Here is a 19,127-nt window from a genome sequence, read left to right as displayed (position 1 = left end):
CATATGGCCCTGGTCAAAAGTAGTGCACAATATAGGGAATATGATGCCATTTGGGACACAGACGCAGTGTTCAATATACACTCTCATGATGAACATGTGAATACTAACTATGTCTTAATGACAAATTGATGATTGCAAACAGGGGCATTAACCAATCACCTGAAATCTCTACGCTATTCTATAATGAGTGATTAACTTTAAATCCAATTTCTCAATACATTCAATAGCTCATTTGCACATTCAATATACACTACCATTCAAAGGTTTGGGGTCACTTAGACGTGTCCTTGTTTTTGTTGTCCATTAAAATAACATCAAATTGATCAAAGATAAAGTGTAGACATTGTTCATGTTGTAAATGACTACTGTAGCTGGAAACTGATTATAAACTGATTATTTTATCTACATAGGTGTACAGAGGCCCATTATCAGCAACCATCACTCCTGTGTTCCAATGGCACGTTGTGTTAGCTAATCCAAGTTTATAATTTTAAAAGGCTAGTTGATCATTAGAAAACCCTTTTGCAATTATGTTAGCACAGCTGAAAACTGTTGTCCTGATTAAAGAAGCAATCAAACTGGCCGCCTTTAGACTAGTTGAGAATCTGGAACATCAGCATTTGTGGGTTCAATTACAGGCTCAAAATGGCCAGAAACAAAGACCTTTCTTCTGAAACTCGTCAGTCTATTCTTGTTCTGAGAAATGAAGGCTATTCCATGCAAGAAATTACCAAGAAACTGAAGATCTCGTACAATGCTGTGTACTACTCCCTTCACAGAACAGCGCAAACTGGCCCTAAACAGAATAGAAAGAGGAGTGGGAGGCCCCGGTACACAACTGAGCAAGAGGACAATACATTAGAGTGTCTAGATTGAGAAACAGACGCCTCACGAGTCCTCAACTGGCATCTTCATTAAATAGTACCCGCAAAACCCCAGTCTCAACGTCAACAGTGAAGAGGCGATTCCGGGATGCTGGCCTTCTAGGCAGACTTCCTCTATCCAGCATCTGTGTTCTTTTGCCCATCTTAATCTTTTCTTTTTATTGGCCTGTCTGGGATATGGCATTTTCTTTGCAACTCTGCCTAGAAGGCCAGCATCCCTGACCATAGAGAGCTTTTTATTCTCTAGGTCGGGGTGTGACTGGGGTGGGTCATCTAGGTGATTATATTTCTATGTTGGCCTGGTATGGTTCCCAATCAGAGGCAGCTGTTTATCGTTGTCTCTGATTGTGGATCATATTTAGGCAGCCAATACCCCTTTGTGCTTTGTGGGATCTTGACTATGTATAGTTGCCTGTGAGCACGATTGTAGCTTCAAGTTTCGTTTTGCGATTTATTGTTTTCTTTGAGTTTCACTTCAAAATAAAGAGGATGGAACCATACCACGCTGCATCTTGGTCCACTCATTCAGACGATCGTGACAGAAGATCCAACCACAAACGGACCAAGCAGCGTGGCCAGGAGGAGCAGACATCCTGGACATGGGAGGATATCTTGGACGGTAAGGTATCCTGGACGTGGGAGGAGATCCTGGCTGGAAAGGATCGCCTTCCATGGGAGCAGACGGAGTTTCACTTCAAAATAAAGAGGATGGAACCATATCACGCTGCATCTTGGTCCACTCATTCAGACGATCGTGACAGTGACTGACTGTTGTTCATTTTGTTTGGTATTGTCCTGTTCTGTCGCTCCTGTTTGTTCCCTTCTGGTCTTGTTTTCTTCTTTCCTCTTAAAGGTTGCTTCCAGTGCGCAAAGGTTGCTGAGGTCTTGGAGAGGACAAGGTTGGCTGGGTAAAGTGGAAGTGTGAACACGTACCCCCTAATGGATTTGGGACGCAGACTGGGTCATTTGGGATGCAGAGCAGGGTCATTTGGGGCACAGACTGGGTCATTTGGGATGCAGTGCAGGGTCATTTGGAACACAAACTGCGTCATTTGGGATGCAGAGCAGAGTTATTTGGGATGCAGGGCAGGGTCATTTGGGATGCAGGGCAGAGTCATTTGGGATGCAGGGCAGGGTCATTTGTGATGCAGGGCAGAGTCATTTGGGATGCAGGGCAGGGTCATTTGGGATGCAGGGCAGGGTCATTTGGGATGCAGGGCAGAGTCATTTGGGATGCAGAGTCATTTGGGATGCAGAGCAGGGTCATTTGGGATGCAGGGCAGAGTAATTTGGGATGCAGGGCAGGGTCATTTGGGATGCAGGGCAGGGTCATTTGGGATGCAGGGCAGGGTCATTTGGGATGCAGGGCAGGGTCACTTGGGATGCAGGGCAGGGTCACTTGGGATGCAGGGCAGGGTCATTTGGGATGCAGGGCAGTGTCACTTGGGATGCAGAGCAAGGTCATTTGGGATGCAGAGCAGGGTCATTTGGGATGCAGGACAGGGTCATTTGGGATGCAGGGCAGGGTCATTTGGGATGCAGAGCAGGGTCATTTGGGATGCAGGACAGGGTCATTTGGGATGCAGGGCAGTGTCACTTGGGACACAGTCTGGGTCATTTGGGATGCAGGGCAGTGTCACTTGGGACACAGACTGGGTCATGTGGGATGCAGGGCAGTGTCACTTGGGACGCAGACTGGGTCATTTGGGATGCAGCCTGGGTCATTTGGGACACAGACTGGGTCATTTGGGATGCAGGGCAGTGTCACTTGGGACACAGACTGGGTCATTTGGGATGCAGGGCAGTGTCACTTGGGACGCAGACGGGGTCATTTGGGATGCAGGGCAGTGTCACTTGGGACGCAGACTGGGTCATTTGGGATGCAGGCTGGGTCATTTGGGATGTAGGCTGGGTCATTTGGGATGGAGACTGGGTCATTTGGGATGCAGACTGGGTCATTTGGGATGCAGGGCAGAGTCATTTGGGATGCAGGGCAGGGTCATTTGGGATACAGGGCAGAGTCATTTGGGATGCAGAGTCATTTGGGATGCAGAGCAGGGTCATTTGGGATGCAGGGCAGTCATTTGGGATGCAGGGCAGGGTCACTTGGGATGCAGTGCAGGGTCATTTGGGATGCAGGGCAGGGTCATTTGGGATGCAGGGCAGTGTCACTTGGGATGCAGAGCAAGGTCATTTGGGATGCAGAGCAGGGTCATTTGGGATGCAGAGCAGGGTCATTTGGGATGCAGGATAGGGTCATTTGGGATGCAGGGCAGTGTCACTTGGGACACAGTCTGGGTCATTTGGGATGCAGGGCAGTGTCACTTGGGACACAGACTGGGTCATTTGGGATGCAGGCTGGGTCATTTGGGATGCAGGCTGGGTCATTTGGGACACAGGCCGTATTATTTGTTGTTTGTGTGATTGGTGTGGTGTTCAACAAGGATCCCGGTTTATGGAACAGAAATCCAACATGGATGGATAACCTAAGATGTTTCACTTTTTTGCTCTGATGACACACATCAAGAATGACAGGGAGGAGAAATTGCTCAAGTAGTTTTTAAACAAAAGAAATAGCCAAAAGAGTGGCATTATTAAGTTTAAGTAGGCGATGAAGTAATCAAACAGCCATCTTAAATCACTATAAACATATTCCCTTATAGATAAGTAAGCACCAGAATCTTTAGTCAATATTGAAGTCATTTTGAAGATATTTAAGAGAGACTAATATGGGAGTGATAAAAACCCTTCCTCTAAAATCTCTCCCTCTCTCCCTACCTCTCCCTCTCTCCCACTCGCCGAGCCGCCAGCCAGCCAGCCAGCCAGCCAGCTAGCCAGCCAGCTAGCCAGCTTCTGACTCCCGGTTAGGTAAATAGGCAGCACTCGCCAACCCAGTGCACCCTCATGACAAACGGCCATTAAATTCTAATTAACACTACTTTGCATGCTTGAATAAATAACTGAGGTCAGGGGCTGAATGCATTATCACACGCCTGAGTTTGGCAGCACTGCCGAATAGAGGCCAAACCTAAGATTTCACTTATGGCACATAAGATTGTAACATTAGATGATACTCATCAGTTATTGGAAAATGACAAATGTCTTCATGGCTTAAATATTCCATGGACAATAGGGCTATTTGAGGGCTTACATGAGGTTGCAAAACATACATAAATAATACATGGAAACAATCATTGTGAAAACTTAGGTAAGACTTAAACTGAAATGTTGGCATTGCAATTTAGCATTGCAATTTGTCAGTAGAGAGTTAGCCAGGCATATCTATAATTTATCTGGCAAAAATGAATGTAGTGACTAAATTAGCAAACATGAGGGGTTGTGAAACTAACTGAGCTCTCCCTCTGAGGAATGAGGAAGAGCGAGAGAGAAAGGCCTACAGCAGCACCTAGATCTTCTGCACAGATTCTGTCAGACAGTAAATCTCAGTAAGACAAAAATAATGGTGTTCCAAAAAAGGTCCAGTTGCCAGGACCACGAATACAAATTCCACCTAGACACCGTTGCCCTAGAGCACACAAAAAACTATACATACCTCGGCCTAAACATCAGCGCTACAGGTCATTTCCACAAAGCTGTGAACAAGCTGAGAGACAAGGCAAGAAGGACCTTCTATGCCATCAAAAGGAACATAAAATTTGACATACCAATTAGGATCTGGCTAAAAATACTTGAATCAGTTATAGAACCCATTTCCCTTTATGGTTGTGAGGTCTGGGGTCCGCTCACCAAGCAAGAATTCACAAAATGGGACAAACACCAAATTGAGATTTTCCATGCAGAATTCTGCAAAAATATCCTCAGTGAGCAACGTAAAACACCAAATAATGCAAGCAGAGCAGAATTAGGCCAACACCCGCTACTTATCAAAATCCATAAAAGAGAGGTTAAATCCTACAACCACCTAAAAGGAAGCGATTTTCAAACCTTGGATAACAAAGCCATCACCTACAGAGAAATGAACCTGGAGAAGAACCCCTAAGCAAGCTGGTCCTGGTCCAGGACAACATCACAATTAGACCCAACCAAAAGATGAGAAAACAAAAAGATAATTAGAATTTACAATAAAACTGAGCCACTGTGACTGACCCAAAGTACCTGACCACTGTGACTGACCCAAAATTAAGGAAATCTTTGACTCAGTGAGCATAGCCTTGCTGTTGAGAAAGACCGCCGAAGGCAGACCTGGCTCTCAAGAGAAGACAGGCTATGAGGTGAAAACTGAGCTGCACTTCCTAACCTCCTGCCAAATGTATGACCATATTTGTCAACATATTTCCCTCAGATTACACAGACCCACAAAGAATTCGAAAACAAATCAAATGTTGATAAACTCCCATAAATACCACAGTGTGCAATCACAGCAGCAAGATTTGTGACCTGTTGCAACAAGAAAACGGTAACCAGTGAAGAACAAACACTGTAAACATTGTAAACATTGTAAACACAACCCATATTTATATATTTTTATTTTCTGTTTTGTACTTTAACTATTTGCACATCATTACAACACTGTATATAGACATAATATGACATTTGAAATGTCTTCATTCTTTTGGAACTTTTGTTAGTGTAATATTTACTGTTATTTTTTTATTGTTTCTATTTCACTTGCTTAGGCAATGTAAACATATGTCTCCCATGAAAATAGAGCCCTTAAATTGAGAATTGAGAGAGAGAGAGAGAGAGAGAGAGTGTGTATCTGCTGTCTGTCACTGCCTCCTCTCATACAGGGCTATGTTTAGCTCTGTGCTGAATCCCAATCATTGTGCAAATTAGGAAGGACACAATCATTTGGGCAGAAACTGAAAAACCCGATTGGAGTTGGCCAATTTGAGACTAATTCAAGTTACATGTTACAGCAACTACACATAAATAAATTATCTAATCAGCTGCAAGAGGTGCGCCGGCCATAGCCGACAACACCCAAAGCTTACCTAATGTTGATGGTCATAAGCACCGCAATGCAGGGTCTTTTAATGGTCATTTACTTTCCTTGAGTCTTAGTTTCAAATGTAGTCAACTTAAAATATAGAATAACGAGTCTGCATTTTCTTCCTTGTTTCAGTCACCTATCAGCCAGTCAGGTGGCAGCTGGTAGCTGTTTCAGAAACTGAAAACAGAGGGATCTCACTAATATCATTCAGCCCATCACACAGCAAAGCTGCCAGAGAAGAATTACAAAAACTATCTACATACATTTATTAAACCGCAATCATTGGTCTTGAGTATTATTCTGCAGCAGTCAATTTGGATCTTATCAATAAGCAGAGTTCATTATGTTTAGTATGCTTGAAAATAAATGAAGGAACGGAACTCAGACCATTACAGGTACAATGCCAGCCAAAGCCATTAATGCAGAAAACAATGTTGTCTAGGGAATGTGTTTGTCTGGGTTATTGATTGCACTGCTTACTTTTTCAAATGACTTCTGAGGACAAAGCTGCTTGTCTGCTCAACCCTCATACTGTATCTGTGATAATCACCATCTCTCCTCTTCAACGTTCACTTTAATAGTGAATTGGTTTTTCTGAGTAGTGTTACAAACAGGAATCACAGATGACAAGGACTGTTGTCTGTTGTCTCTGTGCTTATTTGTCTGCAGACTGACAAAAGCCTTTGAGATCCAGACATAATAATCAAATGAAAATGTAAACAATTCAACAGTGACCAGATCAATTTACAATATCACTTTTGAAACACAATACATTTCGCCTATCAAAGAACATTCCACCCAAAATGCATGCAGAGCACACAAAGAGATTGGTACAAAGCTTTCCCTCGCCCTCCATTTGGCAAATCTGACCATAATTCTATCCTCCTGATTCCTGCTTAAAAGCAAAAACTAAAGCAGGAAGCACCAGTGACTCGGTGAATAAAAAAGTGGTCAGATGAAGCAGATGTTAAGCTACAGGACTGTTTTGCTAGCACAGACTGGAATATGTTCCGGGATTCTTCCAATGGCATTGAGGAGTACACAACAGTCACTGGCTTCACCAATATGTGCATCGATGACGTCGTCCCCACAGCGACTGTACGTACATACCCCAACCAGAAGCCATGGATTACAGGCAACATCCACACTGAGCTAAAGGGTAGAGTTGCCGCTTTCAAGGAGCAGGACTATAACCAAGAAATGTATAAGAAATCCCGCTATGCCCTCCAACGAACCATCAAACAGGCAAAGCATCAATACAGGACTAAGATCGAATCGTACTACACCGGCTCCGACACTCGTCGGATGTGGCAGGGCTTGAAAACTATTACAGACTACAAAGGGAAGCACAGCCGAGAGCTGCCCAGTGACACAAGCCTACCAGACGAGCTAAATTACTTCTATGTTCGCTTCGAGGCAAGTAACACTGAAACATGCATGAGAGCATCAGCTGTTCTGGACGACTGTGTGATCACACTCTCCGCAGCCGATATGTGTAAGACCTTTAAACAGGTCAACATTCACAAGGCCGCAGGGCCAGACAGATTACAAGAGAGTGTACTGTGAGCATGCGCTGACCAACTGGCAAGTGTCTTCACTGAAATGTTCAACGACCAGGCACGACTCCAACACCAGTATTAAGTTTGATGATGACACAAGAGTGGTAGGCACGATCACAGACAAGACAGCCTATAGGGAGGAGGTCAGAGACCTGACCGTGTGGTGCAAGCACAACAACCTCTCCCTCAACATGATCAAGACAAAGGAGATGATTGTGGAGAAGAGGACCGAGGACCAAGCACGCCCCCATTCTCATCGACGGAGCTGTAGTGGAGCAGGTTGAGAGCTTCAAGTTCCTTGGCGTCCACATCACCAACAAACTAACATGGCAAGCGGTACCGAAGCACCAAGTCTAGGTCCAAGAGGCTTCAAAACAGCTTCTACCCCCAAGCCATAAGATTCCTGAACATCAAATCAAATGGCTACTATTTACATTGCCCCCCCCACCCCTTTTTTTACGCTGCTGCTACTCTCTGTTATTATCTATGCAGAGTCACTTTAATAACTCTACCTACATGCACATATTACCTCGACTAACCGGGGCCCTCCCACATTGACTTTGTACCGGTACCCCCTATTTATAGCCTCGCTATTGTTATTTTACTGCTGCTATTTTATTATTTCTTACTTTTATTTCTTACTTTTTTTGGGGTATTTTTCTTAAACTGCATTGTTGGTTAAGGGCTTGTGAGTAAGCATTCACTGTGAGGTCTACACCTGTTGTATTGGGCACGTGACAAATAACATTGATTTGATTTGAAAAACTATCTTTGGGTATTAGTTTCATTTGTCCATTGTTGATATTGTCTTAAAAAATGTTGCAATCAAGTTTTGAAGATATATGACTTTCAAAATACAGAAATACAGCAAAATGCATCATAACGGCTGTATTTCTGTATTTTGAAAGTTATATAGTGTTGAAGTGGGAAGTTTACATACACCTTAGCCAAATACATTTACACTCAGTTTTTCACAATTCCTGACATTTAATCCTAGTAAAGATTCCCTGCTTTTTCAGTTCTGCCCATACATTTTCTATAAGATTGAGCTCAGGGCTTTGTGATGGCCACTCCAATACCTTGACTTTGTTGCTTGGGGTCGTTATCCATTTGGAAGACCCATTTGCGACCAAGCTTTAACATGTCTTGAGATGTTGCTTCAATATATCCACATAATTTTCCTGCCTCATGATGCCATCTAGGCTGGGATCCATTCCGTTGTCCTGGGTGGAAGGCAGAACACAAGATCCACTTCGGGAAAGTCATATTCCTGGTCGTACTGATGGTGAGTTGACGTTGCTCTTATATTCAGTAGTTCTTCCCGACTGTATGTAATGAAACCTAAGATTACCTGGGGTACCAATGTAAGAAATAACACGTAAAAAAACAAAAAACTGCATAGTTTCCTAGGAACGCGAAGTGAGGCGGCCATCAGGATGCATGTTGGATGTTGGCGCCGGATGCATGTTGGATGTCGGCGCCAGATGCATGTTGGATGTCGGCGCAGGACGCATGTTGGATGTCGGCGCAGGATGCATGTTGGATGTCGGCGCAGGATGCATGTTGGATGTCGGAGCAGGATGCATGTTGGATGTCGGCGCAGGATGCATGTTGGATGTCGGCGCAGGTTGCATGTTGGATGTCGGCGCAGGATGCATGTTGGATGTCGGCCCCGGATGCATGTTGGATGTCGGCCCCGGATGCATGTTGGATGTCGGTGCAGGATGCATGTTGGATGTCGGCCCCGGATGCATGTTGGATGTCGGTGCAGGATGCATGTTGGATGTCGGTGCAGGATGCATGTTGGATGTCGGCGCAGGATGCATGTTGGATGTCGGAGCAGGATGCATGTTGGATGTCGGAGCAGGATGCATGTTGGATGTCGGAGCAGGATGCATGTTGGATGTCGGAGCAGGATGCATGTTGGATGTCGGAGCAGGATGCATGTTGGATGTCGGTGCAGGATGCATGTTGGATGTCGGAGCAGGATGCATGTTGGATGTCGGTGCAGGATGCATGTTGGATGTCGGAGCAGGATGCATGTTGGATGTCGGTGCAGGATGCATGTTGGATGTCGGTGCAGGATGCATGTTGGATGTCGGTGCAGGATGCATGTTGGATGTCGGTGCAGGATGCATGTTGGATGTCGGTGCAGGATGCATGTTGGATGTCGGTGCAGGATGCATGTTGGATGTCGGTGCAGGATGCATGTTGGATGTCGGCGCAGGATGCATGTTGGATGTCGGCGCAGGATGCATTTTGGATGCATTTGCTGTTTGTTTTGGTTGTGTTTCAGATTATTCTGTGACCAAACAAAATTAATGGTAAATTATATATTGTGACATTTTGGAGTCACTTTTATTGCAAATAAGAATAGAATATGTTTCTAAACACTTCTACATTCATTTGGCTGCTACTATAATTACAGATAGTCCTGAATGAATCGTGGATAATGATGAGTGAGAAAGTTTCAGACGGACAAATATCATACCCCCCCAAAAATGCTTGGGGGTTTGATATTTATGCATCTTCATTTCAAATCCAAAATGCTGGAGTACAGAACCAAAAAACAACTAAAAGAACACTGTACATGCCTGAAGTCTACTTCTGTCTCCAACCTGAGGTTTTGATCAAGTGGAAATTGTGGAAGAGTGAAAGACCGCATGTAACCCCTAAACCCCTGATGTTCTTCACATCAATGAGGAGATAATGTTTTTAGGAGAAGCTGAAACAGAAATACTGATTCATCATGTTCCAAGTACATATGATATGGCATGTTTGGCAGAGCCTCTGCTAAAATCAAAACGGATGTTCCCATCTCCTCTTATCAAAAATGCAATTTCCTTACTGATCCCCAGCTGCTTTTTGGTAATGAAAGACTTTCTATAGAGAAAAGAGGAAAAGGGTATGTGGCAGAATCCTTAGAGACAAACTAAAAAAAGCTACAGACCCACTCAGAACAGATCTCAAGTAATGATGAAGCAGATAAGAAGAACGTGTGTGAATATAAGAAAGATTACAATAAAGTCTATATCTAGGCCAAGTTGTTTTACTGTAAATAAAGTAAAAGGAGAAAAAATGTCCTATCTACAAACCGCAATGACACAGAGATTACACACTATAGTCAAAGGTGCAACAGTATAGAAAGAAAATAGATCATGGAGATATGGAGGTAGGAACAGTAACCCTTACATATTGCAGTTTGCCATCAATCTTGTACCAGTGTGTTCAAGCATTGCAGGGTTCAAATGATCTTCATGAGCAGAACAGCGAGCATGGCTGGAATGATGGCTGTGGCCATAGATTTGCCATTAGCTCAGCGAGGGATAATCACTCACATCATATTGTGACTATTATGACAAACTGAAGAAAGGACTGCAGTTACAGCTACTTACAATTCAATTAGTCTGTTAGTTTCAAGGAAATCTATTGTCGATTATAAACTGGGGAGCAATGCTTTCCTCTCAATCATATTACAGCATATCATGAATAATCTGCACTGCACAACTGGTGACAGAGTGAAAAGCTTCCTGCTACAATGTTCAGAGGACTCTATTAACCTTCTAAGAACAAGTTTCCCACTGGGCACAAACGTCATTTCAATGTCTAGTTTTGATTTCATTTTGTTTGTGTTGTCAACTAATGTCAATTCAACGCAAAATCAACAGAACATTTCACCATGTCTTTGGATTTAGGTTAAAAGTTGTGTGAAAAAAAAACTAAATTCCATTATGTGGATGGCTTATTGCAAATTCAATCAGTTTTCCACGTTGATGCAACAACATCACATAGATTTTTTGTTGTTAAAATGACGTGGAAACAATGTCGAATCAATAAGTGTTTGCCCAGTCGGTTATGAGCTCTTGAAATAATCTCTGTCTCTCTCTCTTTATGTCTGTCTCTCTCTCTCTCTATGTATGTCTCTCTATCTGTCTCTCTCTCTCTCTATGTATGTCTCTCTATCTGTCTCTCTCTCTCTATGTATGTCTCTCTATCTCTCTCTCTCCCTCTATGTATGTCTCTCTATCTGTCTCTCTCTCTCTATGTATGTCTCTCTATCTGTCTGTCTCTCTCTCTCTCTCTATGTCTGTCTCTCTATCTGTCTCTCTCTCTCTATGTATGTCTCTCTATCTGTCTCTCTCTCTCTCTCTATGTATGTCTGTCTCTCTATCTGTCTCTCTCTCTCTATGTCTGTCTCTCTCTATGTATGTCTCTCTATCTGTCTCTCTCTCTCTATGTATGTCTCTCTCTCTCTCTATGTATGTCTCTCTATCTGTCTCTCTCTCTCTATGTCTGTCTCTCTATCTGTCTCTCTCTCTCTATGTCTGTCTCTCTATCTGTCTCTCTCTCTCTATGTATGTCTCTCTATCTGTCTCTCTCCCTCTATGTCTGTCTCTCTATCTGTCTCTCTCTCTCTCTATGTATGTCTCTCTGTCTCTCTCTCTCTCTCTATGTATGTCTCTTATCTGTCTCTCTCTCTCTCTATGTCTGTCTCTCTATCTGTCTCTCTCTCTCTATGTATGTCTCTCTATGTATGTCTCTCTATCTGTCTCTCTCCCTCTGTCTGTCTCTCCATCTGTCTCTCTCCCTCTGTCTGTCTCTCCATCTGTCTCTCTCCCTCTGTCTGTCTCTCCATCTGTCTCTCTCCCTCTGTCTGTCTCTCCATCTGTCTCTCTCTCTCTCTCTATGTATGTCTGTCTCTCTGTCTCTCTCTCTCTATGTCTGTCTCTCTCTCTGTATGTCTCTCTATCTGTCTCTCTCTCTCTATGTATGTCTCTCTATCTGTCTCTCTCTCTCTCTATGTATGTCTCTCTATGTCTCTCTCTCTATGTATGTATCTCTCTCTCTCTATGTATGTCTCTCTATATCTCTCTCTCTCTCTCTCTCTCTCTCTCTCTCTCTCTCTCTCTCTCTCTCTCTCTCTCTCTCTCTCTCTCTCTCTCTCTCTCTCTCTCTCTCTCTCTCTCTCTCTCTCTCTCTCTCTCTCTCTCTCTCTCTCTCTCTTCTCTCTCTCTCTCTCTCTCTCTCTCTCTCTCTCTCTCTCTCTCTCTCTCTCTCTCTCTCTCCTCTCTCTCTCTCCTCTCTCTCTCTCTCTCTCTCTCTCTCTCTCTCTCTCTCTCTCTCTCTCTCTCTCTCTCTCTCTCGTCGAATCAATAAGTGTTTGCCCAGTCGGTTATGAGCTCTTGAAATAATCTCTGTCTCTCTCTCTTTCTCTTTCTTTATGTCTGTGTCTCTCTCTCTCTCTATCTGTCTCTCTCTCTCCCTCTCTCTATGTATGTCTCTCTATCTGTCTCTCTCCCTCTATGTATGTCTCTCTCTCTCTCTCTCTCTCTCTCTCTCTCTCTCTCTCTGTCTCTCTCCCTCTATGTATGTCTCTCTATCTGTCTCTCTCCCTCTATGTATGTCTCTCTGTCTCTCTCTCTCTCTCTATGTATGTCTCTCTCCCTCTGTCTCTCTCTCTCTCTATGTCTGTCTCTCTATCTGTCTCTCTCTATGTATGTCTCTCTATCTGTCTCTCTCTATGTATGTCTCTCTGTCTCTCTCTCTCTCTCTCTATGTATGTCTGTCTCTCTATCTGTCTCTCTCTCTCTATGTATGTCTCTCTGTCTCTCTCCCTCTATGTCTGTCTCTCTATCTGTCTCTCTCTCTCTATCTGTCTCTCTCTCTATATATATATATGTCTCTCTATCTGTCTCTCTCTCTCTATGTATGTCTCTATCTGTCTCTCTCTCTCTATGTATGTCTCTCTATCTGTCTCTCTCTCTCTATGTCTGTCTCTCTATGTATGTCTCTCTATCTGTCTCTCTCTCTCTATGTATGTCTCTCTATCTGTCTCTCTCCCTCTATGTCTGTCTCTCTATCTGTCTCTCTCTCTCTATGTATGTCTCTCTCCCTCTGTCTGTCTCTCTCTCTCTCTCTATGTATGTCTCTCTATCTGTCTCTCTCTCTCTATGTATGTCTCTTTATCTGTCTCTCTCTCTCTATGTATGTCTCTCTATCTGTCTCTCTCTCTCTCTATGTCTGTCTCTCTCTCTGTCTCTCTCTCTCTCTCTTCTGTCTCTCTATTTGTCTCTCTCCCTTATGTTGCATCTCTCTTTACTCATTGAAGCAACTGCTAATTGAGGTGAATCAGTAAATTAGCAGATGCAATTGCGACATGGCTGGTATGTGATCTGGATAGGTTTCTACTATACAGAGCTGAGCTCCCTCTCCTAACACCTGGGCTGGTTCAAAACATACTGCCACTGTGTGTCCCAAATGGCACCCTATTATTTTGGTCAGAGCCCTGGTCAAAGGTAGTGCACTATAAAGGGAATAGAGAGTCATTTGGGACACAGACTCTGTGTTTCAGTCAGCAGCCAGTGGCATAAGCGCATGTTACTCTAGCTAAATGTTTTATTCAAGTGCATTGGGTAGTCTCCCTACATGTTTAGTTGTTGTTGGTATTTATAGGATCACATCTCATAGCTGTTGTGTACTTATTGTACCTGCCAGGTAGGACATTAGCCTCCCTTCTGTAAGGCAGGTGGTGAGGGAGATTCTTAAAATGGCATTGTTTTCATTATAAAACTAATTTCAGTTTTACCTAAATGACATTATTGGAAAGCCTGGTAAAAGTAACCTCATCCTCAGACTGCGAGAGAGAGCCGACTGGGTGAACGAGACTAAGTAGTAAGACCATAACTTGGCCTTATTGTATGCAATGTAATTCTGTCTCTCTGGTGTTCAGTTCCTGAGATTACGGTCCAATCATCAGCCAACCAGCAGTGACTGTATAAGACAAATGAGACTAACCTCAATAACTTATGTGACCTTGACATCATGGTTTTAATTACCTCCATAACAAATCATTGCACCCCTATAACAAAATCATCATTGTTGGGCACTGCGAAAAGAGACATTGGGCACCACCAAGAGTCATGTATAATTTGAATACTGCTTGACTTACTGAAACTGGATAATAAAGGCCTACAATGGGTATTTTATTATCATTCAGCTCACGAATATGACCAATTTACGTCACCTCTCCAGAGTCGAGTCAAGGTTAATATATAATGGAACAGTCATGAAATATTAAATCAATTCAAAAAGCATAGCTAACGCAGTCAGAGAAAGCATAGCTAACGCAGTCAGAGAAAGCATAGCTAACGCAGTCAGAGAAAGCATAGCTAACGCAGTCAGAGAGAGCATAGCTAACGCAGTCAGAGAAAGCATAGCTAACGCAGTCAGAGAAAGCATAGCTAACGCAGTCAGAGAGAGCATAGCTAACGCAGTCAGAGAGAGCATAGCTAACGCAGTCAGAGAGAGCATAGCTAACGCAGTCAGAGAGAGCATAGCTAACGCAGTCAGAGAGAGCATAGCTAACGCAGTCAGAGAGAGCATAGCTAACGCAGTCAGAGAGAGCATAGCTAACGCAGTCAGAGAGAGCATAGCTAACGCAGTCAGAGAGAGCATAGCTAACGCAGTCAGAGAGAGCATAGCTAACGCAGTCAGAGAGAGCATAGCTAACGCAGTCAGAGAGAGCATAGCTAACGCAGTCAGAGAGAGCATAGCTAACGCAGTCAGAGAGAGCATAGCTAACGCAGTCAGAGAGAGCATAGCTAACGCAGTCAGAGAAAGCATAGCTAACGCAGTCAGAGAGAGCATAGCTGACGCAGTCAGAGAAAGCATAGCTAACGCAGTCAGAGAAAGCATAGCTAACGCAGTCAGAGAGAGCATAGCTAACGCAGTCAGAGAGAGCATAGCTAACGCAGTCAGAGAGAGCATAGCTAACGCAGTCAGAGAGAGCATAGCTAACGCAGTCAGAGAGAGCATAGCTAACGCAGTCAGAGAGAGCATAGCTAACGCAGTCAGAGAAAGCATAGCTAACGCAGTCAGAGAAAGCATAGCTAACGCAGTCAGAGAGAGCATAGCTAACGCAGTCAGAGAAAGCATAGCTAACGCAGTCAGAGAAAGCATAGCTAACGCAGTCAGAGAGGGCATTGCTAACGCAGTCAGAGAAAGCATGTCTAACGCAGTCAGAGAAAGCATAGCTAACGCAGTCAGAGAGAGCATAGCTAACGCAGTCAGAGAGAGCATGTCTAACGCAGTCAGAGAGAGCATAGCTGATGCAGTCAGAGAGAGCATAGCTGACGCAGTCAGAGAGAGCATAGCTGACGCAGTCAGAGAAAGCATAGCTAACGCAGTCAGAGAGAGCATAGCTGACGCAGTCAGAGAAAGCATAGCTAACGCAGTCAGAGAAAGCATAGCTGACGCAGTCAGAGAAAGCATAGCTAACGCAGTCAGAGAAAGCATAGCTAACGCAGTCAGAGAGAGCATAGCTAACGCAGTCAGAGAGAGCATAGCTAACGCAGTCAGAGAGAGCATAGCTAACGCAGTCAGAGAGAGCATAGCTAACGCAGTCAGAGAGAGCATAGCTAACGCAGTCAGAGAGAGCATAGCTAACGCAGTCAGAGAAAGCGTAGCTAACGCAGTCAGAGAAAGCCTTATGATGAATACAAAACTAGGATGGGTCTGACTGGGTCACTCTAAAGAAAACTCACCAGTTGCTCATCAATCTTTTATCACTCTACTTTCAGGAAATTTGGACAAAATCAGGCAGGGTCTACATCCCAAATGGCACCCTATATTCCTTACATAGTGTACTACTTTTGACCAGATCCCCAGTGGCCCTGGTCAAACGTAGTGCACTATTTAGGGAATTGGGTGTCTTTTGTGACACACAACCCATGCTGTCCAAAGCCCATTGCTTCATGTGTTGTTGTTGAGGAATTCACTATAACACTGGACAGCACACAATCTGTCATGCGATCGTTATCTAATTAAATTCATTAGACCAAAGATGGGCCCAAGTACTTCACACATAGTCATGTTTTCAAGATATGTTTTGTTTTTACCTATACCTCAAACACATTCATTCAACAGAAACATTTACTTAGGATTCAACCATCTCAATCACCTTCCACTACCCCTTGTCACCTTCTTCCTCACCTACCATAAGACTTATCAAGGTGCAATGGAAGGTGATTTAGAAGGTGGAAAGCTGAATTTCATTATAAAGGTGAACCAAATGTAGTCTACACGGAACTTTTCATATTTCATTAAATGCACTGAAACATGAAGAATAGACTATCAATTTCCATAATCAACAGAACACATCTCCCTGGGGAATGCTATATAGTGGCCTTGATACACTGTATTCATTTCAATTGTATCAATGTGTGCATTGGTGTTTTAGTAAGCAGGGGTGGACTGGCCATCTGGCAGGGTCGATGCCAGGGTTGATTTCTGGTCCCGGTCCGCCCCTGTCAGTAAGGTATTGAACCCCATGGTGATCAACTGGATATCAACCAGGTATAATGAAAATGCAGGTAAAACAGTTATAACACCTTCATTACAACATTCATTTAACTGTATCACCTGCATGTTAGCGTTTTTCATAATTAATCTTGTTCTGCAGGCAGCTCTGCAGTAGTCACTAGCTGGCACAACCATAAAGTCATAGAATCTAATTTTAAACATAACCCTAACCACAATGCCAACCCTAACGCCTAACCTTAAAATAAGCCCAAAAGGCTATTTTTTGTTTTCATACATTTTTACAATATAGCCAATTTTGACTTTGCAGCTGGCCTATCTTAGAGGAACTCGCTCAGTTCTGCCTCCAGGACAAGACTCATGACAATAAACGTCGACCTGCGTATCAACTCGTACGTCCTGTTTTACTTCTGGAAAGTCCAGTTTTACTTTTATAATACACGAATTCATACTGTTAAATATTTGTGTGGACAACAATAGTCCAACTAATAGCCTACTAATAATAGCCTACCCACTAACAATGTCATGTTCCTTGAATGCATGCTTGGCAACAAAGATTGATCAGCGTTTGAGTCTCTCAGGAACTGAAAAGGGTTTACCCAAATAATTTAATATGCTCAATATATGTGATTAACGAGGTCCAAATCTAAGTTTGGCGCGCGCTTTTCCCGTCGTTAATGGTCAGGATGACCGTATCACACCTTACATGTGTCAAAATAATTTACAATGAACGTACTCAGACAACATCGACAAAACACGTCACACCGTTTGACAAACATCTCAGAGGACACGGGTTGCTTTTTATTCTGATAGACTACTGAACTGTAACATCACGCATTCCAACAGATTGTCAAGAAGAGCCAGCGGGCTATTGCGCGCATGCATCGTTTTACATGATTTAGGTTGAGACGTTGATTTATGCGACCTGATAACCTCATAAGATTTGACACCGGAGGAGACATGGTAGGCTATATAAAAGGCTATATAAAAAATATTGAACCGAGCACCTTACCTTTCCCTCTCGTTTCTTTCGCCATCCCAACCTCTACGTCTCTACCAAGGTAGGTGCGGAGACACCGGGGTGTAATTTTGTCATATAGTTTTAACCTAGTGGGCGCTCCCTCCCTCGTCTCCGCAACTTGCCGCCAGCCAGGCAGAAGATAGGTAGCCCAGAGGCAGTGAGGATGCGCTTTTTCTCTCGGCTTGAATTCTGCAGCTGAGATCCTCGGGCTCATCGGTGACAAGACCCACATCCAGCGGATCTGCCTCTTGTACTGAACACACTTTCAGTTTTTGTATCTGTGCAGACTTTGCTACTGCCCTCCCCTCCACTACCGTCACATCAGTAGAAATGTTTCAAGGACCAGTGTTAGACTGCCTCCAGTGGCTCGCTGGTGTGCCACCCAAGGGCGTCCGTTGTATGAATTGGCTCTGCCTCCTGCAGTTGGGTTTCCAATAAAATAAATTAGTCGACATTGATGCAAAATGATTTGCATGGGATGCACTTCTAACCATGGACGTGAGGTCTAGTTGACGTGAGGTCTAGAAATAAATATAGCCCAATTGGAAAACGACACATGTACAAAATCGCACTCCTGCCTATTCAACTAGGTAGTTACAACTGTTATGATTGTAGAGTAAAATAATACAGATAAGATAACCTATAAGCCTATAAACAACAGACTGAGGTTAATGTTTCAGTATGTTGAACCATAAGTATGCTGCACGCAGCAGACATGACAAATAGCTTGACAAAGACTCTTTATTGACCTTAAAGACATGATGATGATAATGACTGTCTCCAAGCCACAGATGGGGGCCTAAAAAGGGCAAGGACCGAATCTCACCTTGTCATCACGCTAGCTTTATTTCCTGCAGCCTTGGCTCCTCCACAGTGTTAGGTCAGAGACCCAGCTATAAAACATACTGGAACCAGAGTTCAACAGCATAGCATCACGGTACATTCCTCATGGTCCAAAGACGGCTCACATCACATCTTAGGCTTTGTGCGGAGTGGACTGTTGCATTTAAGAGAAACTGTTATTAGCCACATGGATCAGATGCATGCATTAATGGCCTGCATGATGAGGGATGTAGGTTACGTCCCAAATGGCACCCTATTCCCTCAAAGTGCACCATAGTGTGCACCATAGTGCAATTTTGCCCTAGTCTGGTCAAAAGTAGTGCACTATAAGGGCAAAGGGTGCCATTTTGGATTCTGTCAAACTGTTATTAGACACATGGATAATCAGATAAGTTAATGAATGCATTGCCGTTAGGGATGTAGCCTATTGTATGTGAACTGGAGAAACAGCACAGTAAGGCTGGCTGGCCTGCTTCTGACATTCAGTGCCTAATCCATGATGTTTTATAGATTTCCCTGCTCTGACATTGTCAACAATCTTGGGCTAA

At 43.7% G+C, this 19,127-nt stretch overlaps 1 protein-coding gene across 2 annotated transcripts in view; it reads right to left on the bottom strand.

Annotated features, from left to right (window-relative positions):
- Positions 1 to 18,021, bottom strand: part of LOC109904853 (membrane-associated phosphatidylinositol transfer protein 3) — a 125,562-nt gene extending 107,541 nt beyond the window's left edge. For both annotated transcript variants that reach the window (XM_031790848.1, XM_031790849.1), the window contains exon 1: positions 17,728 to 18,021. In XM_031790848.1, the coding sequence (XP_031646708.1) occupies positions 17,728 to 17,968 (241 nt within the window). In that variant the 5' untranslated portion in view covers positions 17,969 to 18,021. The remainder of the gene's footprint in view (positions 1 to 17,727) is intronic.
- Between the last annotated feature and the right edge of the window lie 1,106 nt (positions 18,022 to 19,127).

The sequence above is a fragment of the Oncorhynchus kisutch genome, linkage group LG15 (assembly GCF_002021735.2).
Source record: "Oncorhynchus kisutch isolate 150728-3 linkage group LG15, Okis_V2, whole genome shotgun sequence".
Taxonomy (NCBI): Eukaryota; Metazoa; Chordata; class Actinopteri; order Salmoniformes; family Salmonidae; genus Oncorhynchus; species Oncorhynchus kisutch.
Note: the sequence above shows the minus strand (reverse complement) of the source record. Positions and strands in the feature narration are given on the sequence as shown.